General features: G+C 48.5%; 1 protein-coding gene across 2 annotated transcripts; it reads right to left on the bottom strand.

The window, feature by feature from the left end:
• Positions 1-254: 254 nt before the first annotated feature.
• On the bottom strand, positions 255-23,916 carry MRPL14 (mitochondrial ribosomal protein L14). 2 transcript variants are annotated; one of them, XM_030195742.1, is made up of 3 exons: positions 23,667-23,916; positions 2,803-2,895; positions 255-816 (listed from the first exon to the last, which is right to left on the bottom strand). In XM_030195742.1, exons 2-3 carry the CDS (start codon positions 2,874-2,876, stop codon positions 450-452), a joined length of 441 nt encoding a protein of 146 aa, XP_030051602.1. In that variant the 5' UTR covers positions 2,877-2,895; positions 23,667-23,916; the 3' UTR covers positions 255-449. The 2 variants fall into 2 exon arrangements, with proteins under 2 accessions (XP_030051602.1, XP_030051601.1); XM_030195741.1 differs by lacking the exon at positions 23,667-23,916 and adding an exon at positions 23,397-23,509.
• Positions 23,917-24,090: the final 174 nt, after the last annotated feature.

Below are 24,090 nucleotides of genomic sequence, written 5' to 3' on the forward strand. Positions count from 1 at the left end.
GGCAAGAGTATGAGACACATTAAGCTATGTATATCTGATGTCAAAACAGACAGCTCTCTGCTAGAACAGGAAAACTAGGCTGGGCGTGGACGACTAATATCTGCAGCTTTGTTTGGGGATTACACTTTTTGTTTATTCTGCTTTTCTATTTTACACTGCACACTGTCACTTTCTTTTGGGATGGTGGGGATATTGGGTTGTTGGATGTTTTGAATGCACTTTAGCAATATACCGAAGAACCACAGTACGTCATGTCATTGTTCTTAGTATCAGTCTTGTATTTGTATAGAAACAATAAAATAAAGTTTAATAAGTATTACTGCTCTAGGAATCCTTGAGCTCTTAAGGACCGACTCTATGCTGTACAGGGCAGGCACTGGCCAGCTAGATACAAGGAATGAAGCAGTCACTGTAGACTCTTAAGAAAAATATCCCACCCTCTCTGGCTATTAGACAAACCTCTGAGCAATAGCTAACACTTTGGAGTATTCTCCCTCCTTTGATCGTAGGATGGTCGGGATGGGAATCTTTATTCGCGTTCCAGTTGGGTTCCCATTATCTTCTATCAGAACCACGTTGTTCGAATCGAACCTGGGAGTCATGCTGGGGCCAGGCATCCTGTGACCCACAATAAGAGCCTTTTTCTTCTCTCCTTTGATGGCCAGCAGAATCTTGTCCCCCACTTTGCCCACTCCCGTTTTGTTATAGACGTGGATACAGCGGGGTGGCCGGTGGTAAGCAGTGTTCCCCAGGGCACTGTTGTCAACCACTCGTACCCGAGTCATTTTTTGGATTGCGCTGCAGGACCCGGTAATGCTAGAAGACACGAGAATGAAAAGATTTCAGAAATCCTGGAAAATGAATGCAAGATTAGGTTATAGGTCACCTAAGCCATGCATAAAAAGTCAGCTACAAAGCATTCTACCCACCAATACGATCTCCATTTTTTTCCATGCGAGAGAAAGATTTTACATAGCAAGAACCAGTTTGTAAAACTGAAAATGTATTTTCTTCTTCCAGCTACTTTACTAAATGAAGCATTATAGACATGGCATGTTTCATACTTGAAATATCTTCTTGTACAGCACACAAGTACGTGAGACAGACAGTCCCACCGCAGAGCAAGTGGTATAACGTGAGCGGAAGTGGTGCGACCTTCACACACACAGTCCCACCACAGAGTAGGTGGTACAGCGTGGGCGGCAGTGGAATAAGCTTCATCCACACCTACAAAGTCCATAGCAAAGGCGGCAGCAGTAGGAGTCTCACACACATGAACATATGGTCAGGTCACAGAGCAGGTTTAACATGGGCTGCAGCAGTACAAGCTTCATGGACACACATTGGGGCCCTTTCACTAAGCAGCATAGGCGCCTACGCGCTGTAATCGAATGAGACCCTGGGAACTCCCCTCGAAGCTAATGGAGCCACAACTACCATACCCAGAATTCAGTAAGAGAGGGGGTGGAAGCCAAACCCCGGGTCGGATTCCCCTTCCAGGAGCCGGAAGCAGCAGTAGTGAGGGGAATGGAGAGGCAGTGCTTACCAGAAGGGGGCGCATGAACCAGGGAAATCAGTTCCCCTGGCTTAGGAATCAATACATAATTCCTGCCACCGGCTTTTCTGGAGTCTTTGAAGAGAAGAGAGGAAGACGAGGAGAAGGAGGAGAGGAAGGAGGACTGGGAGGCGAGTGAGGCAAATCTACCTGCTGATACACCCTATGGAGAGGAATGTATAGAGGTGGAGGAGTTCAGATAAGTGACTTTGGCATAAAGAAAAGGGCAGTGTGAGTGGGAGGGCACAGGGTTGTTTGTTGAGGACCCAGGTTCCTGGCTGGGGGAGGACAGCATTGAGCTGTTATTGCAGAGGACTAAGGACTGATATAACAGGAGGTAAAAGTGTTTATTTTGGGGAACAAAGAGAAGCCTGTCCTGTGCCCTCCTGTAAGCAATGGACAGGCTTCTCTTTCTTCCCCAAAATTGCTTGTCCATTGCTTACAGGGGCACAGGACTCTTAGTACTGGGCCTGCTTTCCCAGGCTGAGACTGTGGAGGGGGTGTACCTAAACTTGTTCATGAATTGTGAATGTGGACTGAAATAAAAGGGATTCTTTTCCTCAACTGGCATTGTGGAGATGTTCCTCGGCTGTGGCTGAAAGTAGAGTGCTGAGCTCGGAGGGGAAGGTGACCCAGCCCGGCTGTGGAAGGAGGGAGTTTACAACGTACCCAAAGTGCATCAATTTCGAGTTACTGCGTTGCCCCTGCAGTAATTTCATTTTTGACGCGGGTCCACTACGAGCCGCAAAAGCATTCTTTTTTGCTGGAGCGCGGCAGAAACCAGGCGGTAATCGCCATTCTATGAGCGTAGACAATTACCGCACGGTTAACGTGTGAGACCTTACCGCTAAGTCAGTGGCTGGCGATAAGGTCTCAAACTCAAAATGGATGCGAGCCGATATTTATTTTGCCGCACGTCCCATTTTCGGCAAAAAGGCCTTTTTTTTTTTTCACAGATACGCCGAAAAATGGATCTGCGCATGCCCAAAACGTGTGCCTACACTAGCGCTGCCCATATCTCGGCGCACCTTAGTAAAAGGGCCCCACAGAGTCCTCCTACAGAACACACAGATGCACCCATGGCCCCATCACAAGACAGATACTACAGCAAATGCAATTCAAGCTTCCTCGTGTTATTTAGCCAACAAGTGAAGAGTTTTCAGAAGAGGGGAATATGGGATACAGAAATCTTTCTGTCCCATCCAAAACTGCATTTGCATGATCATACTCGGTGCCTATTGAGTTACCTTAGGTGTCGTTGGGCCATTGCTCTACCTACATGGAGGAGGAGACCTCCCAACTGCTTATCAAACAGCACCATTGAATGCTACCAGGACAGCCTGAGGATAAAGAAAAAGAATTCACATCACAATCAACTTCACCTCTATAAAATTAACCACATTTATATTTAGAACTTTGCAAACATCTACTCAATACATAGAAGAATAGGTATGAGAGAGAACAGAGTGGAGGAGTGACCTAGTGGTTAGGGTGGTGGACTTTGGTCCTGAGGAATTGAGTTGGATTCCCACTTCAGGCACAGGCAGCTCCTTGTGACTCTGGGCAAGTCACTTAACCCTCCATTGCCCCATGTAAGCCGCATTGAGCCTGCCATGAGTGGGAAAGCGCAGGGTACAAATGTAACAAAAATAAAATAGATACTATTGGAGATTCTACATGGAATGTTGCTACTATTGAGATTCTGTTGCTACTATTGGAGATTCTACATGGAATGTTGCTACTATTAAGATTCTGTTGCTACTATTGGAGATTCTACATGGAATGTTGCTACTATTGAGATTCTGTTGCTACTATTGGAGATTCTACATGGAATGTTGCTATTCCACTAGCAACATTCCATGTAGAAGGCTGCGCAGGCTTCTGTTTCTGTGAGTCTGACATCCTGCACGTACGTGCAGGACGTCAGACTCACAGAAGCAGAAGCCTGCGCGGCCACATTGGTGATCTGCAAGGGCCAACTTCTACATGGAATGTTGCTAGTGGAATAGCAACATTCCATGTAGAATCTCAAATAGTAGCAACAGTGGAGGAGTGGCCTAGTGGTTAGGGTGGTGGACTTTGGTCCTGGGGAACTGAGGAACTGAGTTTGATTCCCACTTCAGGCACAGGCAGCTCCTTGTGACTCTGGGCAAGTCACTTAACCCTCCATTGCCCCATGTAAGCCGCATTGAGCCTGCCATGAATGGGAAAGCGCAGGGTACAAATGTAACAAAAAAAAACAGTTCATAAGATATGAATCTCTGTTTAGGCTTCACACCCACCTCCGTATCTGCTCAAGAGAAACTCTAAAGCAAAACAAGTGAGTCATAAAATAATATAAAGTGAAAGTTTCTCATGCTGTGTACTCAAGAGAAATCCAGTTTTCAGCTTTTGTCTACATAACCTTTTCATTGATAAAGAATCAAAGGTAAAATTATAAAAAAAAACAAACAGTGGTGTTGCCCTCTTTGGAGAAATCTTAGATGTCCTGTCAATGTCGAGACGTAACTCAAAAAAAGTTCTGCTCAGATCTTCCTGCCCAAAGGAAAACACATTTCATCGTAACACATCTTATATAAAATTATATATTGCCCTACCATGCTTTACAATTCTAAATGTGTTTTCAGCAATAAGGAAGGGGAAGGGAAATGGGACTTTGATATATCACCTTTCTGAGGTTTTTTGCAACTACATTCAAAGTGGTTTACATATATTCAGGTACTTATTTTGTACCAGGGGCAATGGAGGGTTAAGTGACTTACCCAGAGTCACAAGGAGCTGCAGTGGGAATCGAACCCAGTTCCCCAGAATCAAAGTCCACTGCATTAACCACTAGGCTACAGTCTGTTTTGTGCCCAGAGTCACAAGGAGCTGCAGTGGGAATCAAACTCAGTTCCCCAGAATCAAAGTCCACTGCACTAACCACTAGGCTACTCCTCCACTCATTCCACCAATAAGAGCCAACCTCATCAGTGATGTCACAATGGCTTGATTGCCCGATACTTCTGATATTGTGATGTCATAAGGGAAAGGGAAATGGGACTTGATATACCGCCTTTCTGAGGTTTTTACAACTCGATTCAAAGTGGTTTACATATATTCAGGTACTTATTTTGTACCAGGGGCAATGGAGGGTTAAGTGACTTGCCCAGAGTCACAAGGAGCTGCAGTGGGAATCAAACTCAGTTCCCCAGAATCAAAGTCCACTGCACTAACCACTAGGCTACTCCTCCACTAGAATAGCCATACAGGGTCAGACCAATGGTCCATCTAGCCCAGTATACTACTTCCAACCAGGTCAAAAGCATCTAGCAGAAACCTAATTGGTAGCAACATTCCATGCTACCAATCCCAGGGCAAGTAGTGGCTTCCCCCTTGTCTATCTGAGTAAGAAATTATGGACTTTTCCTCCAGAAACTTGTCCAAACCTTTTTTAAACTCATAAACCCAGATACGCTAACCGCTGTTACCACATCCTCCGGCAACAAGTTCCAGAGCTTGACTATCCTTTGAGTGAAAAAAAAAAATACTTCCACCTATTTGTTTTAAAAGTATTTCCATGTAATTTCATCGAGTGTCCCCTGGTCTTTGTACTTTTTGAAAGTGAAAAATCGATTCATTTCTACCCGTTTTACACCACTCAGGATTTTATAAACCTCAATCATATCCCTCCTTCTGCCATTTCTTCTCTTTCCTATGCAGGTCTATTCAAATAAAACCAGTCTGACAGGGGGGTTTAACACTGTTACATCATTGTGTCCACAGTGGGTCTAGATGGCAGGGTATTTATCTTCCCCTTGAACATTACACAGCAGTGGTTCTCCAAATGGGATTCCAGAAACTGGGCTCATGCCTCTCTCTCCTCCTTCTTTGACTTGCACTAGTAATGGAAGGTCAGCATGGGAGGCTGTGAACCAGTTAACTTCCCTGCACCTTCCTAGGCAGAGGGTTGGTACCTGTTAAGTGCACAATGCCTCACAGGCCTGGCTTTAACTACTGCTACTGTTGCTACCACAGGCTCCGGCACCGAGTGCTGTGCACCCCCAATATCGATCAGACTCCTCGACTCTGTCCAGGGAGGGTAACTGGTAATTTCCATTGAGTTTAGCACCCCCCAAATGATTTTGAAAAGTTGGCTCCTATAGTTGCCATCTCTTCCGCTTTGGGCATGTGTTAGGAAATAATGGAAGGGGGGCTCTGCTATACAGTGATACCTCGGTTTTCATCGATAATCCGTCCGAAAACAATCGGCGAAATCCGAGGCACTTATTTCCATATGGAATTGTTTGGCTAGACGCGCGGGGTGATGCTCACATAACGAGAAACAACGCCACAATGAGCAGAACGCGTGGGTCGCCCTTTTGGTTTCGCAAAATTAGCAGCGAGGTCATGTGGGCACGCCGACGAAATCCGAGACAAATTTTTCGCAGAAAAAAAAAAAAGACGACGAAAACCGAAACATGATAACCGAAGTCAATGAAAACCGAGGTATTACTGTATTTGTTTTCATCGTTGTCTGGGTTATGTGAATTTTCAGGTGTTAAAATGGGACCTGTTTTACAGGTTTTAAATTTCAGCCAAAACGGTCCTCATCCCGTAGTTTTACAAGTCTTAGTACTTTAGAAAGTTAAGAACCACTGTTCCCTCTAAGCTGTGCAGGAGTCCACCTACAGCCCTGCCAGTGGGGGGTGCTGTTTCACCACCACATTTTCAACAGTAAGGGACAGGCAAGCTTTGCCAGACTCCAGGTAATCTGCCCGTTTCTAGTGACTGAAAACAGAATACTGAAGCACCACCCTCCACTGGCAGCTGGAGAACTCCTGCACAGCTAATGTAAGGACATACACGTTCATGGTTGGATTCCTAACAGCTTTTCACATTTCCAAAGAGGTGAGAAGAAATCATGCTATTCAAATTAAAGCTGTAGATGCACCAGGCAGGGCCTACCATATAAGAAAAAAAATCCCTTACATGGTAGACAGGTACTGCGTGGGGTAGGGTGTCACCATTTTTCAAGATGGCATTGCTCCTGCCTCCCATGAAGGTATGAAGGGTGGCTGGAAGGGTGCCATTAGACATTAAAAAAAAAATTTCTAAACTCGGGCAGGCCACTAGACTACCAGGGAAATACTTTGAAGTGTGGGTGGAGTGGGGAAGGGGGAGGGGGTTTTAGTCGGGAGATTCTTTCAGGGAAGGAGAGAGGGTGCCAATACTGGTCATCCAGGGTGATTGGGTTGGGGGGGAGGAAGGGAGAGAGACTCCTGTCAACTTGAATGCTGCAAAGGAATGGGGGCCATGGGATTCCCACAGGGATGAAAGAAACTGCCACGGGATTCTTGTGGGAGAGTAATCAAAATCTCTGGTAAAGCTACGATGAGACTCGGAACGTACAGAGAGTCTACTGAGGTGCCAGAATGAGGTTTGAAATGCCCAGAGAGGCAACACTAGACTGAGACTTGGAACACACCTTGGTTGAATAGTGAATACTATCCAAAAAAAAAAAAAAAACCCACAGGAGGCTGTGGAAACAGAGGGCTACAAGCAAGTTAACGTTGGCTCCTGTGGGTAAGGGGTGGGGATATAATGGATTTTAGCAGGTATAGGAGGATATGGGAACATGGTGAAATTTCTGTCGCCATGCAATTCTACATTAGCCATGCGTAACAATTTTTTTGTTGTTGTTCTGCACACTGTAGGATAGCTTTGCCTTCATTTTAATGCACAGCGTGGTCAGGGTTTCTTCACTGAAACACTTTCTGCATTGCAAACCTTCAGCAGAAGTGTGAAAACCATTCGGCAAGTTTTCTGCATTGTCACCAGAATGAAAGCACTACTTCTGCACCGATAAAACAGATCGGCGCCAAAATGATCTGAAAGGACATGGGGCTTGCATAGCCTCACTTCCAGAGAACCAAGAAAAGTACGAGTCCTGACTCTATAACTTGGAGCAGTTCAACTAATAAATCTTACTCTCTCACATTTCTTGCTCCATCTGAACCACGGCTGAGCGCTGGTAGCATGAACCTTCATTTGCAATTGGGGGATTTTTTTTTTTTTTTTTGCCTAAACTGCTGAATTTCCATTTCATAAAGGCAAGTCATCAACCCCTTCCAATTCACCAAGCCCATGCACTGCCGTGTCAATCCTCAACGGGGTCCATGCACCAGCCTGGGACCGAGTGCCGTGGCCTGACTCAACTAAGAGTAAACACCTAAGCCTGGAAATCAAACCCGTGTCCTCTGTACTACAGCGCACAGCACTTCCACTGAGCTGGTCATTAACTCCTCTTTCTTACTTAAAAACTATGATCGAACCAGTGTTCTAAGCTCCCTCCTGCAATTTCAAGTATAAGCTTTTTATTTGCTCTAAAACTTGCAACAGAGCAAATACAATTAACATGACATTAGCCCAGTAAAGCAAACATTCTTTCCCCAAGTATCATTATAACCTCTTCACCTAAATACTTCAGGTTAAGCAGGAAAATTTCCCTTGTGGAGAAAGGACATTGTGTTTCACTGAAACCTTGACAAGTGCTTGCTGCCCCTACTTCAAAATGTTGCACTTTCAAATTAAGCCCCTTGCAAATATTAGAGGGAAGTGAATTGCTGTTTTCCATCACTGCAGATCCTATTCTGGGACACGGTGCTGAAGTTCCACAGCTTCTGAGATAATGCGTCAAATGTCCTTCTCGGCAAGACCTTTTGTCTGAGACCGAGGCTCATGCAGAAACCCTGTGTTACAGTATGCACTAATATTTAGCATATGGCTTATGCATAAGTTTTGCTTCTCAATGCAACAGTTTAGCTTATTAGGTATTTGATATACTGCCTTTCAAACGTCAAACAGGCGGTGTACAATCAAACCGAAACAGAAAAGAAAGGAGCTACATCAAACATAGGATAGAGGAAAAGGCGGGAAAAGGAAGTCTGCAGCTGAGCCACTCAGAGGCTGAGGACGCTGAAAGCCAAGGCAAACAAGTTTTCAAGAGTGCAAGAATGCGGATAAGAGATTGTTCTGTTTTAAGTTCAACAGGGAGAGCGTTCCATAAAGTAGGGGTACAATCCAAAAATTAAAAAAAAAGATTAAAAAATGGTGAGCTCCAAGTCGACTTCAGGCGGGAAAGGCAAACTGTGTGAAGGGAAAGACGGGAGGCCAAGGATGAGCACAGTACAAGACAGTGTGTAGGAAGTAAATAAGTGTGGATAGATTTTTATTTATTTTATTTATTGCATTTGTATCCCACATTTTTCCACCTTTTTGCGGGCTCAGTGTGGCTTACAATACATTATGAATTATGGAAATACAGTTTGTTACAATTCGATAATGGATTACATTGTGAAGAGTTATACGAGACAAAATCAAAGTATTGTTAAGGAATATATCAATGGAAAATAACATTGGAAGGAAAACAACGGGAAACTAGAGGGTCTGAGGACAATATATAATAACAAAAAACCTATGGTATACATTTTCTGTGATTAAAGGTATGAGTGTGGTGAGATTTCAGGATTGAGAATTCATAAGTGGATGTGTTGATGTATAACTGAACAGTGAGTGTGGATTTTATATGTTTTGGTTCTTTCCGTAGATTTTATCAAAAAGATAAAGAGGGGATTCCTGGAGTGGACTTATGGGTAAGGGTGAGAATTTTGAACTGTACACAAAAACGAAGAAAAAGCCAATGAAAATGAGCCAGCAAATGTGAAACATGAGCAGACCTGTATGCAAGCACCTGAACATAAGTGTTCTGGACCGTCTGAAGATATTTCGGGAGACCAGTGTAAGTGTTATAGTAGTCAACACCAGGGAACACTAGAAGGTAGCACAGGAGGACTCATCAAGGTAACTACAGAGGGAGTAGATGCAGCAAAGTGAAAAGAAACCGGAACTAACTAAAGAGGAGATGCAGGGGAAAAGAAAGTTGGGAATCAAATGGTCACACTCAAATATTTCAGGGTAGACACAACTGTTAGGGGAGATTTATTAGCAGCCAACATAGGGGCCCGAAGGCTAACCAGTAACCCGCAGTGTAACAGCCTTGGAAGGGTTTGGTACAAGGCGATATGAATTGATAGCATCCAAACAGGACTGGAGCACAGATAGGTCAGGGTTGGATAGGTTTTGCGCAGAAACAAGGATATAAATGTAGAACTTGACAGAAAACACTGAATGAGCGACACCAGGGGGCTGAGAAAAATGTACAGACGGGGGGAGAGCAGACAGCCTTGTGCTACACACCACAGTTGAGGCTGCAAGAAAAAGAATTAGAGTGCAGGAGGGAAAACAGAATAGTAGCGGCCCGACAAGAAGGAAGAAAACTATTTAAGAGCAAAGTCAGAAGTGTCAAAAAAGGACAGTCTGGCCACGAGAACAATTTAGGGAGGAGAGCTGAGACACCAGGTTAAAGTTTCTTCAGACAGTTAGAGACCTTAAGAGATCAAAGTAGTATAATATTCCTGTCTTTGGAGGTGTAACCGAGACAGATAAAGTTGAAGGGTTTGCCGACAGCAGGACAAATTCATCACGGATCTTGTGGCCTGCCAAAACACTGTTTTGCGAAACCATCATCTCTTCAAGAAACGCAAGTTCCGTCAGGTCACAAGTACCTTGAGTGCACATGGTTTTTTTGCATCAGTGGCTTGGGATGGTGCAATTAGAAAAGGTTCAAAGAAGGGCAACCAAAATGTTAACGGGGGTGGAACACCTCCCATATGAGAGCCTAAAAACGTTAAGGCTCTTCAGCTTCTAAAAGACAACAGGTAAAAGGCGATACGATTCAGGTCTGCAAAATCCTAGAATGAATAGCTCTTTCAAAAATTACAAAGACCAGGAAACACTGAATGAAATTACATGGAAATACTTTTAATACAAACTGGAGGAAATAACTAATAGTTAAGCTCTGGAATCTGCTGTCATGTGGTAACAGCTGTCAATGTATCTGGGTTTTAAAAAGTTTTGGACAAATTCCTGGAAGAGTCCATAGTGTTACGAGATAGACATGGGGGTAGCCACTGCTTGCCCTGGGATTGGTAGCATGGAATGTTGCTACTCTTTGGGAATCTGGAATATTGCTATTCTTTGAGATTCTGCATGGAACCTTGTTACTCTTTGGGATTCCGGAATGTTGCTACTCTGAGATTCCGGAATCTTGCTACTCTAAGATTCTGCATGTAACCTTGTTACTCTTTGGGATTCCAGAATCTTGCTACTCTTTCAGATTCTGCATGGAACCTTGTTACTCTGTGATTCCGGAATCTTGCTACTCTTTCAGATTCTGCATGGAACCTTGTTACTCTTTGGGATTCCGGAATCTTGCTACTCTTTGAGATTCTGCATGGAACCTTGTTACTCTTTGGGATTCCGTAATGTTGCTACTCAGATTCTGCATGGAACCTTGGTACTCTTTGGGATTCCAGAATCTTGCTATTCTTTGAAATTCTGCATGGAACCTTATTACTCTTTGTGATTCCGGAATGTTACTACTCTTTGAGATTCTGCATGGAACCTTGTTACTCTTTGAGATTCTGGAATGTTGCTACTCAGATTCTGCATGGAACCTTGTTACTCTGTGATTCCAGAATCTTGCTACTCTTTCAGATTCTGCATGGAACCTTGTTACTCTGTGATTCCGGAATCTTGCTACTCTTTCAGATTCTGCATGGAACCTTGTTACTCTTTGGGATTCCGGAATCTTGCTATTCTTTCAGATTCTGCATGGAACCTTGTTACTCTTTGGGATTCCGGAATCTTGCTATTCTTTGAGATTCTGCATGGAACCTTGGTACTCTTTGGGATTCCGGAATCTTGCTATTCTTTGAGATTCTGCATGGAACCTTGGTACTCTTTGGGATTCCAGAATCTTGCTATTCTTTGAGATTCTGCATGGAACCTTGGTACTCTTTGGGATTCCAGAATCTTGCTATTCTTTGAGATTCTGCATGGAACCTTTTTACTCTTTGGGATTCCGTAATGTTGCTACTCAGATTGTGCATGGAACCTTGGTACTCTTTGGGATTCCAGAATCTTGCTACTCTTTGAGATTCTGCATGGAACCTTGTTACTCTTTGGGATTCCGTAATGTTGCTACTCAGATTGTGCATGGAACCTTGGTACTCTTTGGGATTCCAGAATCTTGCTACTCTTTGAGATTCTGCATGGAACCTTGTTACTCTTTGGGATTCCGTAATGTTGCTACTCAGATTGTGCATGGAACCTTGGTACTCTTTGGGATTCCAGAATCTTGCTATTCTTTGAGATTCTGCATGGAACCTTGTTACTCTTTGAGATTGTGCATGGAACCTTGGTACTCTTTGGGATTCCAGAATCTTGCTACTCTTTCAGATTCTGCATGGAACCTTGTTACTCTTTGGGATTCCAGAATCTTGCTACTGTTTCAGATTCTGCATGGAACCTTGTTACTCTTTGGGATTCCGTAATGTTGCTACTCAGATTGTGCATGGAACCTTAGTACTCTTTGGGATTCCAGAATCTTGCTATTCTTTGAGATTCTGCATGGAACCTTGTTACTCTTTGAGATTGTGCATGGAACCTTGTTACTCTTTGGGATTCCGTAATGTTGCTACTCAGATTGTGCATGGAACCTTGGTACTCTTTGGGATTCCAGAATCTTGCTATTCTTTGAGATTCTGCATGGAACCTTGTTACTCTTTGAGATTGTGCATGGAACCTTGTTACTGTTTGGGATTCCGGAATCTTGCTATTCTTTGAGATTCTGCATGGAACCTTGTTACTCTTTGAGATTGTGCATGGAACCTTGTTACTGTTTGGGATTCCAGAATCTTGCTATTCTTTGAGATTGTGCATGGAACCTTGTTACTCTTTGAGATTGTGCATGGAACCTTGGTACTCTTTGGGATTCCAGAATCTTGCTACTCTGAGATTATGCATGGAACCTTGTTGCTCTTTGGGATTCCAGAATCTTGCTACTCTTTGAGATTGTGCATGGAACCTTGTTACTGTTTGGGATTCCGGAATCTTGCTATTCTTTGAGATTCTGCATGGAACCTTGTTACTCTTTGAGATTGTGCATGGAACCTTGTTACTGTTTGGGATTCCAGAATCTTGCTATTCTTTGAGATTGTGCATGGAACCTTGTTACTCTTTGAGATTGTGCATGGAACCTTGGTACTCTTTGGGATTCCAGAATCTTGCTACTCTGAGATTATGCATGGAACCTTGGTACTCTTTGGGATTCCAGAATCTTGCTACTCTTTGAGATTGTGCATGGAACCTTGTTACTGTTTGGGATTCCGGAATCTTGCTATTCTTTGAGATTCTGCATGGAACCTTGTTACTCTTTGAGATTGTGCATGGAACCTTGGTACTCTTTGGGATTCCAGAATCTTGCTACTCTTTGCGGTTCTACATAGAATGTTAGTACCAATTAGGTTTCTGCCAGGTACTTGTGACTTGGCTTAGAAGCAGGATACTGAGCTAGGTGGACCATTGGTCTGATCCAGTATGGCCGTTCTTGAAGGAGTGGAACGCCGGTACTACCTGAATACTACTGAGCAACAGGACAACCTCATGTTTTGTGCCTACTGATGGACTTTTACTTATGCACTCTACCTCTGCTTTTGGCTATTTGGCCACACCTTATTACTGCACTGGACATTTGTGCCTTATCCAGTTTTATTGTTTACTAACAAGACAAGTTTGCTGCTTACTAATGTACAGACAGAATGCAGGGCTATTAGATATATAGCTTGTAACAGTAGTTTGCAAGGCCTATACAAGACCAGCTTGCACGTAGCAACGCCATCTGAATAGGCGACCTTGGAGGGTGCTGACACCCCCCTGCATTCCTGAGCCGCACCTTATCTCCTGTGCTAGAAAGGAGCATTGTGTGTATACAGAATAAGCTGCTGAGTTTCGTTTTTCTTGCCAGTATCATTTCAGTGTTATGACGTGTGTACGTACTGGGACTACAATTTTGTACTGTAAGAACTACAAATGTTTACTGCGCATGATAGTTGTGACGTGTAAGGGGCCAAATGCGCAGGCCCAGTAGGGAAGTATAAATGTAAGTGTCAGATGATTTATGACACACAGTGTCCCGAGGCTACTCGGTGCTGTTCACTTGCTAGCAATAAAGTTGCCTGGTTTGGAACCAAAGTTTGCCTTTCGTCTCCTGATTTCCCACCTGTTTCATTGGCGACCCAGATGGGACAGAAGTAGAAAGGGGAATCGGATTATATTCTTCCCCTCCCCCACTGCAGTCGGATCGGGTCATCGATTCCCACCTGAGGAGGTGGTGAGTGGCCACCGCTGATTTCAGCGTCCATCTCCCGGAGGAGGGCCGATCCACTCCGCCTGACTGTAGAGGGGGCTGTGTGGTTCCGACAAGGCACCTTTTTCCATTTCAGGGAGAAGCGCACGACGGCGCGGCCTGCGACCCCGGCGGACAGGCGAGTATACTCTACGTAGTGACCGGCCCAGTAAGGACCGAAGAAGAGGCGTGATCACCCTCTTTTAGCCAGTGACTAATACGGACTATTGGTATCCGACTAGGTCCCGAAACTCACTAGGCTCCGGCGACGAAACCGAGCGGCGAACGAACGGGGGGGTTTCTTGTGGCGTATGAAAGTGTGTGAGTGGGCTTGCAGTTCCAGGCCGGGCGACCGCGTCCTGGTCAGGCCGAGTGTTGACCCTTCTGTGTCTGGTGGAACGAGACCCCTTACTCCTCCACCTCCCCTTTCCCCCTTTGTCCGTCACCTGTCCTTTGGCACTCAGGTTAGGATGGGCGGGGGTGGGTCTTCACCGTTAGATTTAATGACGGAACACTTTAGCGAAGTGTTCGACCTCGATAAATGTAGCAGGGCCGGGATGATACAGAGATGTCAATTTATGTGGCCAGGGCTAGGAATTGCTGGATGGCCCCCGGAAGGGTCATTCGAGTATGAAAAAGTGGCGGCGGTCATGAATATTGTTATAATTGAGGGAAACCCAGGCTGTCCCGAGGACATTCCATACATAGAAGCGTGGTTGGACGTAGTCCGGGATCCGCCGGCCTGGGCCCAACGGAAGGTAGAAAAGGCCGCCCTTATGTTGGTAAAGCAGAGAAAAGGCCGGAAAACCAAACTTAGAACCCTGCCGACCCACGCCTTCGCTCTCCAAAGCTCGGCAACCGCTGCCGTCCCGAAGGCCGCAGGGACCGCCCCCATACGGCCTACCGCCCCTAGCACTGAAGCCACTGAGACCACGCCCCCTGCTACCAGGGTGAAAGCAGGAACTACGCCCAGTGCTACCAACACACTTTCTAGAAAAAAACCCCCAAAGAAAACCACAGGGAAAGTTCAGGGTTTGGCCGAGAAGAAGCCTCCAAAAGCCCCGATACTTGCTACGGCGGAAGCATACGAAGACGACATCGCGCCGCCGCCCTATGCTCCTATGTACCCTGACCTTACGGGCCTAGCAGAAGGCCCCGCTGATGCCGAGACTTCCGGGTCAGAGTCGGATGCCGGGGAGACGTCCCGCCCAGCTTCACCTGAGTCACCTGGCCCCGCAACCACACGGAAGAGTAAACGGGTGGTGAAGAACATTACTCGGTTCCCCCAATCGAGTCCGCAACAGGCCCTTCCGTCCAGCCGAAAAGAGGGAACCTCCCACTTATTCCCAGTTCGACAGTCCACCACCTATACCCCTAACCCGGCGGAAGGGGGGGGCCAGCCCATCGAATCAACCGTCTATAGCCACGTTCCCTTCTCAAGTGCCGATTTGTATAACTGGAAATTCCATGGGCCGTCCTACGACCAGAAACCCGAGCAGCTGATAGAGCTGGTGGAAGGCATTATATACAGCTACAATCCAACTTGGGCCGACCTTAGGCAGTTGAGCGCCCACATCCTGACCTCTGAAGAACGCCGACTTTTACAACAAAATATGGAGCAAGCCATCCGGGATGCGAATCCGGCCCATGCCAATTTACAGAACCTACTAGAAACAGAGGCACCCATCGCTGCCCCCACGTGGGATTACCGAACCGCCGAAGGCCAAACCTTTATCCGCCGATACCAACAGGCGTACCTGGCCGCCTTAAAGAAGGGGAAGCAGAAGGTTACCAACATGGGAAAAATCCACAGTGTAGTCCAACAAAAGGAGGAGAGTCCAGGGGACTTCCTTGAACGACTTATGGAAGCATTTAGGAGGCACAGCCCGATAAATCCCGAGGACCCTAAGAACCTCCCAACCGTGGTTATGAGTTTTGTTAGCCAGTCAGCACCGGATATACGAAGAAAGCTACAGAGAACGGAGGGGTTCGAAGGGATGAGCCTAAGCCAACTGAAAGCTATAGCTGATCGCGTATTCGGATATCGCGACCAGGAGGAGAAGGTGGAGGCCCGGAAGGAATCGACCAGACGGATGCGGGAGAAGGCAGATGTATTGGCTACGGTGCTGGAAGAACGAATGAGGTCTAGACCAAAGGGGAGGGGCAGGAGAACAAGAGGAACGCGGTCCCCCATAGGGCGTAACCAGTGTGCAAATTGTCGACAAGAAGGACACTGGTGGGCTGATTGTCCAGAGGAGATACGGGACAACCCGAGAGAAGAGGAATCATGGGACCGGCAGAGAGAGGAGGAGACCGGCGACCGCACGGGGGCCCCTAGGCGAGGCCGGGGAAGGGGCCGAAGAGAGAGAGGACGGGATGACCGGAGGGAATGGCAGATGGCTGTGGACGCTACCCGAGACGGCACAGCATGAAGAAACCGGGAGGGCAAAGTCCCCACTGACCCTCTGGTGGAAATTCGGGTGGGGACAGAATCTATGAAGGCCTTACTAGACACAGGGGCCCAGCGATCTGTTATCACCACTGCCATAGCCCCAGCCACGAAAGAAACTATACCAATTGTGGGAGCCTCCGGGAAATCCCTTGCGGCTCCCCTCCTCAAAGAGCGCCAAGTCCAGATCGGAGGGACGATGGTGTCCCATCAGTTCATACACATCCCTGGATGCCCGGTCCCCTTGATTGGTCGAGACCTACTCTGTAAGCTCCAGGCCACCCTGAAGTTCAAGACTACGGGTGAAGTGGAAGCTCGCTTTGAAGATCGGCCAGTAACACTTATCTGTCCAGTAAGAGAAGAATGGAGACTACACGTTCCCCCAACTGTAGGACCCGGCGACTGCCGTTACGACCAGAACACCCCTTTCGCCCAGCAGAGGCGGGCCATAATGGATGGAGTGCCTGATGTATGGGCGGAATTGAACCCCGGCGGACTGGCCGTAAACGCTATCCCCATCTGGATTGAGCTCAAACCAAATGCTCAAGTTGTCAACCAAGGACAATACCACATCCCCTATGCAGCCCGGCATAGTATGCACACACATCTACAGAAACTCCTTCAACAGGGAGTCCTTAAACCAATCAGATCCGCATGGAACACCCCATTGTTGCCCGTTAAGAAACCAGGAACATCCGAGTACAGACCCGTCCAGGACCTGAGGAAAGTCAACAACCAGGTAGCCGACATAGTTGCCCTCGTACCAAATCCATACTCCATCCTAGCCCAAGTGCCATCTCAGACCAAGTGGTACAGTGTCATTGATTTGAAGGACGCCTTCTTTTCCATCCCTCTTGCTGTCGATAGCCAAAAGTTGTTTGCCTTCACGTGGGAAGACTTACAGACGGGAACCAAGCAGCAATATACATGGACCCGGCTTCCTCAGGGGTTCAAGAACTCCCCCACCCTCTTTGGTGACCAGCTTGCCCAGGACCTGAAAACGTACCAAGACGAGTACGGGCCGGTCGTCCAATACGTGGATGACCTGTTGGTGGCCCGTGAGACGTACACGGACTGTGCAGAAGCCACCCTTTACCTCTTGAAAACCCTGGAAGCCCAGGGGTACCGGGCCAGTCGCAAGAAGGCACAGATATGCGAGATCGAAGTCGAGTATCTGGGGTTTCGCCTCCGAGAAGGCACCCGAAGGCTCGGTATCCCCCGGACCCAAGCCATCCGCAACCAACCCACTCCTGCAAATAAGAAGGAACTACGGGCACTCCTCGGAGCCGCTGGATATTGCCACATTTGGATCATCAATTTTGCCATCCTGACCCACAGTTTGTACGCCAAACTGAAAGGACCTGAACTCGAGGGCCAAAATCTCCAGTGGGAGAAACACGAACTGAAAGCCCTTCAGGACCTCAAGGAGGCCCTTGTGGCCCCACCAGCGCTCGGACTGCCAGATGTGACTAAGCCGTTCTACTTGTTCATCGACGAAAAGAAGGGATTGGCACTTGGAGTCCTTACCCAACTGGTCGGTACCTGGCAACGCCCTGTAGCATACCTCTCCAAGAGCATGGACAACGTGGCACGAGGATGGCCGGGCTGCCTACGAAGCATTGCGGCTGCTTGTCTCCTGATACACGAGGCCAATAAACTCACGTTCGGCCAAACACTTTTTGTGACCACACCCCACACCATCCGCGGCCTACTCGAGAGCCACGGACCCAGATGGATGACCAACTCCCGATTGGTCAAATACCAAGCCCTCCTGTGCGAAAATCCGGAGGTGCGGATCCTGGACACGACCAACCTCAATCCTGCCACCCTCCTTCCGGCCCCTGAACCACCACTCCACGACTGTGAAGAGGTAATGGCTACTGTGCACTCGAGCAGACCTGACCTGAAGGATCAGCCCTGGCAGGGGGGCATCACCCTTTTTACCGATGGAAGCAGCCAGGTGATAGAGGGAATTCGAAGAGCTGGCTATGCGGTGGTGTCTGAGGACCATGTGATCGAGGCTATGGCTCTGACACCCGGAACATCAGCCCAGAAAGCGGAGCTAATCGCCCTCACCAGAGCCCTCCTGTGGGCTGAAGGAAAAGTTGTTAACATTTACACCGACTCCAAATACGCTTTCCTCACCCTCCAGGTGCACGGAGCCTTGTACAAGGAGAGGGGATTTTTGACAGCAGAAGGGAAAGGACTTGCAAATGCCGCTGAGATCTGCCAATTACTCGAGTCGGTATGGAAGCCGAAGAAGGTGGCTGTGATGCACTGCAGGGCCCACACTGGAAGAACAGACCCTATCGCCCGGGGAAATCAGCGGGCAGACGACGCTGCAAAAAGGGCAAGTCAGCTCCCCTACTCCTCTCACCCTCCTGACCCCGTACTCGTCGTCCAGCTCCCTACGGAGACCCCTATTTACACCCCCCAAGAAACGGAATGGGCCCAACAAGAGGGTCTACAGTCACGCAATGGCTGGTGGATACTACAGGATGGGCGCATATGGATACCCGAAGCCTTGGCCTGGACGGTGGCCAAGGAGGCTCACGACCGCACACACCTGGGAAGGGACGCTCTGGGGCGCTTACTTGAGAAGACCTACTACATCAACAAACTATCCCTGTGGACCAAAAACGCTTCCAGCCGCTGCGCGACTTGTGCCCGGAACAACCCTCGAACGGGGCCCGGCCCTATGCCAGGACATGTTCTCCGAGGAACCAGCCCTTTCCACGTGTGCCAGATTGACTTCACACACATGCCCCCGGCGCGCGGCTACAAAGCCATCCTCGTCGCCGTGTGTACCTACACCGGATGGATTGAAGCCCAGCCCACTAGAACGGAAATGGCTAAAGAAGTCACCTCCCTACTGCTTCATCAAATCCTACCCAGATACGGCCTCCCCAAGCAAATAAACTCTGACAACGGCCCCGCCTTCGCTAGTGAAGTAACACAACAACTCAGTACAAGGCTGGGTCTCGACTGGAAGTTGCATTGTGCCTGGAGACCCCAAAGCAGTGGAGTAGTGGAGAGGGCTAACCGATCCCTGAAGAACCAGCTAGCCAAGCTATGCCAAGAAGCAAAAGCCAAATGGCCCGACCTGCTTCCACTGGCCTTGCTGCATCTTAGGTGTACCCCCAAGGCTACCGGCCTTACTCCTTACGAGATGATGTACGCTAGGCCACCACCACTACCCTCCTTTCCCGACTCCTTGCAGATACAGGGTGAGAGTTCCTTAGTAAAACAGATGAGAGCCTTACACCAGGTAGTGCAAGACATCCAGCAGTACACTGAAAGAGTAGCTCCCTTGGTCCTCACCAATCCTACGCACAGGTTCAGGGTGGGAGACGAGGTCTGGGTAAAAGAGTGGGATGAATCTGACTGCCTAAAGCCAAAATGGAAGGGGCCCTCCCTTGTTCTCCTAACGACCTCCACCGCTGTTAAAATTGCAGGAAGCCCAGTGTGGATACATTGGACCCGATTGAAGCCTGCTGCTCCCACTAACAGCACCTTGAAGCGTTGGACTGCGCACCAACATCCTGACGATCCATTACGGCTGACTCTAAGAAAGACGTGAACCACCAGATTCATGCCTGCCCAGCGACAGGAACTCAGTTTCTGGACCCACTGCGTTTTTGGCTCTCTCTTTATCGCAGCCATAATCGTGGGCCTTATCATCTTCTTGCTGCAAAGGCTCGGATACCTTCCACCGCATATATGATGCTGAGCCTACTACTCCTCCTTTGCTCAGTCCCGAGCTATTACCCCTTGAGCCAGAACTGTACTGAATGTTTGCGCCTCGTGCGCCACCGTATAGAGGGAGGATATCACCTAGTCACTACCCTCATTCACCAGACGCAGCCCCCGGAAGGCGATTGCCAGTTTCTCCCGACTTGTGCCCTCATCACTCCGAATGGCCTCCAACAGTTCCACAGATGCCTCCAAGGAAATCTCACTATCTGCCACAGCCCTACCAAACCGAGATACTACAATGTCACCCTCAGCGTAGGACTCCCTGCGTATGTGGCCGGACCTCCGGGAGTCGAGGGAGATGGCATTCTGTATTACATTAATTCCACTCGTATCCTTGTCGGTGGCATCCAAACTGTGGCAACCCTCACCTTCGACGTCTGTGCCGCCATGGACAAGCACCCTTGGTCTCGCAAGTGTGGTAGCCAGAGTTGGCGAGAGGCATACGTTAAGGACCACAAGTATGTCTGCCCCTTCAGTCCAGACATGAGATGCTGCTCCCCGTGGGTGTGGCTCCCATGCGCCGGCGACACTCGAGCCTCGGGCTGGGACCGAGTATGTGCTTATACGGGAGGAGGATATGCCGGATGCGCCGGCCTGGGCGAATTTCGTCGAGGTTCTGGTAACTATGTGTCCCTAGACTGGCCCATCCGAGGACACGACATGCCCTGGAGAGGAACGTGGGGCCTCGGCATTGACGGCGGAGGAATGGATCCGTTGACATATATTACCATATATCAGAGTCTCGAAACGAAGCCTCCTACGCACTACCAGACTACTGTTGTCGGTTACCAAGACGTATTTGATGAAATTGCTCGTGCTGAGCAGACCGAGACTAAATTCCCCATTTCCCCAGAAGCCCGAAATATGTTCCTCAATTTGGCTGAAAACATCGCCCTCTCCCTCGGGATTGCCAACTGTTTCGTCTGTGGAGGTACCGACATGGGTGAACAATGGCCCTGGGAAGCGAGAGAGATCCGACAACACACATGGGATGCACTCAACACCACTAACATTACCTTTCCCCAACGGCCGAAGCCGTACGAATGGGCCCTGAGAACAAATATCATAGGTACCCTCTGCGCTAGTCGAGCGCCATCGAAGCGTTACTCTGTACCAGTGGGAGACTCTGCGTGTACGGGGGTTCTTCACTATAATGGCAGCCGGACGACCTGGTGGCAAACGGACAACCTGCCCGCCCCGGAGCCTATCTGGACAGAACCCACCTTGAACACGACATGGACATACGGAGGGAACGCCTCCCTCAAGTGGGTAGCCCCGGCGGGCTACTACTATATCTGCGGACGCAGGGCCTATGAACAACTCCCGACCCGCTGGTACGGTACCTGCCTCTTGGGCACGGTCCGACCTAGTTTTTTCCTTCTGCCCATACAAGTCGGCGAAACTTTGGGTATTCCCCTATACGTGGAAAAGGGGCCTGTTAACCCTACCCGACGAAAACGGTCTTTCCCAATCATCAAGCCCAAAGTCCAAATTGGAGACTGGAAAGACAATGAGTGGCCGCCTGAACGCATCATTCACTACTATGGACCGGCCACGTGGGCTGAAGATGGTACATGGGGGTACCGCACCCCTATCTACATGCTGAATCGCATTATTCGCCTACAGGCCGTACTCGAAATCCTTACTAACGATTCGGCCCTGGCCCTCAATATCCTAGCTCGACAGAACACTAAGCTCATTACCGCCGTCTACCAAAATCGCTTGGCTCTCGACTACCTCTTAGCCCAGGAGGGCGGGGTGTGTGGCAAGTTTAACCTCAGTAATTGCTGCTTACAGATTGATGACCAGAGCCATGTCATCAAGGACATAACTGACCGGATGGTTAAACTGGCCCACGTCCCCGTCCAGACCTGGAACAGTGCGTGGGATTGGACTTCATCCCTCACCAGCTGGCTCCCAACTTCCGGAAGCCTGCAAGGCCTCCTCGTCATGGGTGGCCTGTTCTTGCTGTCTTGCCTAATAATACCTTTGTCTCTCCCCTTAGTTTTCAGGTGTCTCCGCTCCACCATGGAAAGCATCGCTGACCGCCGTGCTGCTGCCCAACTTATGGCTCTCCAGATGTACTCCCCCATTCCCCAGTCTGATGAAGCTGACGATGAAGCACCTTGTGGCTGATGTGCACTTTGAACCCCTTGAGTCACTCAATGGGCCATCACCCTTGTGCCAGCAAAAGACCGGCTACAAAGGGGGGGGGATTCCACTAGGGGCCCTCCGTCTCAACCCCGGCGAAGCAACCAACGGCTGCGCAAGGGCTTAGGGCTCGCTTGTTGCCTCCCTCGCTAACTATCCTTGTCCTTTCTTTCCTTTTTAGGGTTCGTGGAGGTGATACTCTCCACCAGAATGGATGTTCAAGTATCAAAAGGGGGGAATGAAGGAGTGGAACGCCGGTACTACCTGAATACTACTGAGCAACAGGACAACCTCATGTTTTGTGCCTACTGATGGACTTTTACTTATGCACTCTACCTCTGCTTTTGGCTATTTGGCCACACCTTATTACTGCACTGGACATTTGTGCCTTATCCAGTTTTATTGTTTACTAACAAGACAAGTTTGCTGCTTACTAATGTACAGACAGAATGCAGGGCTATTAGATATATAGCTTGTAACAGTAGTTTGCAAGGCCTATACAAGACCAGCTTGCACGTAGCAACGCCATCTGAATAGGCGACCTTGGAGGGTGCTGACACCCCCCTGCATTCCTGAGCCGCACCTTATCTCCTGTGCTAGAAAGGAGCATTGTGTGTATACAGAATAAGCTGCTGAGTTTCGTTTTTCTTGCCAGTATCATTTCAGTGTTATGACGTGTGTACGTACTGGGACTACAATTTTGTACTGTAAGAACTACAAATGTTTACTGCGCATGATAGTTGTGACGTGTAAGGGGCCAAATGTGCAGGCCCAGTAGGGAAGTATAAATGTAAGTGTCAGATGATTTATGACACACAGTGTCCCGAGGCTACTCGGTGCTGTTCACTTGCTAGCAATAAAGTTGCCTGGTTTGGAACCAAAGTTTGCCTTTCGTCTCCTGATTTCCCACCTGTTTCATTCTAATAAAAACAACGTGTTGAAACACAAAACGCACGCTTAAGACCGATCCCGTCATTGCGTCGTACACAAAAAACAGCAAAACGTTAGTACAGGCTTTTTTTCTTTTAACTCGGACACCGAATAAACGAAACACCCCTGTGGAGGCGCTGAACTAACAGCTTCAAAAGGCAGCGAGAAGAGCCGTTCGTACTCCCCACGGCGCCCTGGAGCGCAGAGCAAACAAGGAGAGCTCAATTGGCGAATTCACGAAAAACAAACACCACCACGACCCTTACCGCAGAGACACCGGAAACAAGAGCGAACTAAAAGGCTCAGCCCGCCTGGTACCCACAAACGTCCTTGGCTAAAAAAGACCTGGCAGCACGCGCACCACCATCCACACAGCTCCTGATTGGCTCCAAACAAGCAGGAAGTGAGCGAAAAGAAACGCTCAACCCCTGAAGGCAAAGATCCCATATTTTCTTTCTCATTGATTCTTTGTAACATTGGGCACAGGCAGCAGTAACAAAAGACTTCAAAGGAGTCCGAAGGGCTTCAATACTTAACCAAAGCAAAGGAGCTTGTTGTTGCTGCGTGGGCTAACCGTCTTCCACCTGGCTTCCAACGCCTCACACCAACATCCGCCACGCCTCGTCCAATGGTAGCGAGAGTACGGAGAAAGGCTTCCTCTGGTTGGCTGGCCTGTTCCTAGGTCCCCTGCAGCCAGGGCTCGCGACCTATCGTCTGAGGGCGTCGCTCGAGCAGCGCGTCGCCGTCCCTTCTCTCACCTGCAGTCTCTCGCTCGCTGTCTCCAGCCGCAAGGTGGAGCGGTCCCGAGTGCCCCGCCTTCCACGCCGTGGTCTCTGCCCTGCTATTGGCCGGCGGGGGGAGGAGGCTGTGACGTGACGCGAGGACTCCGCCCGTGCGCGCCTGCGCCCTCTGTCTCCTCGGGCTGTGTCCTGTGTGGAGCAGCAGCGGCACTGGCTCGGC

This window comes from Microcaecilia unicolor, chromosome 3 (genome assembly GCF_901765095.1).
Source record: "Microcaecilia unicolor chromosome 3, aMicUni1.1, whole genome shotgun sequence".
Lineage (NCBI taxonomy): Eukaryota > Metazoa > Chordata > Amphibia > Gymnophiona > Siphonopidae > Microcaecilia > Microcaecilia unicolor.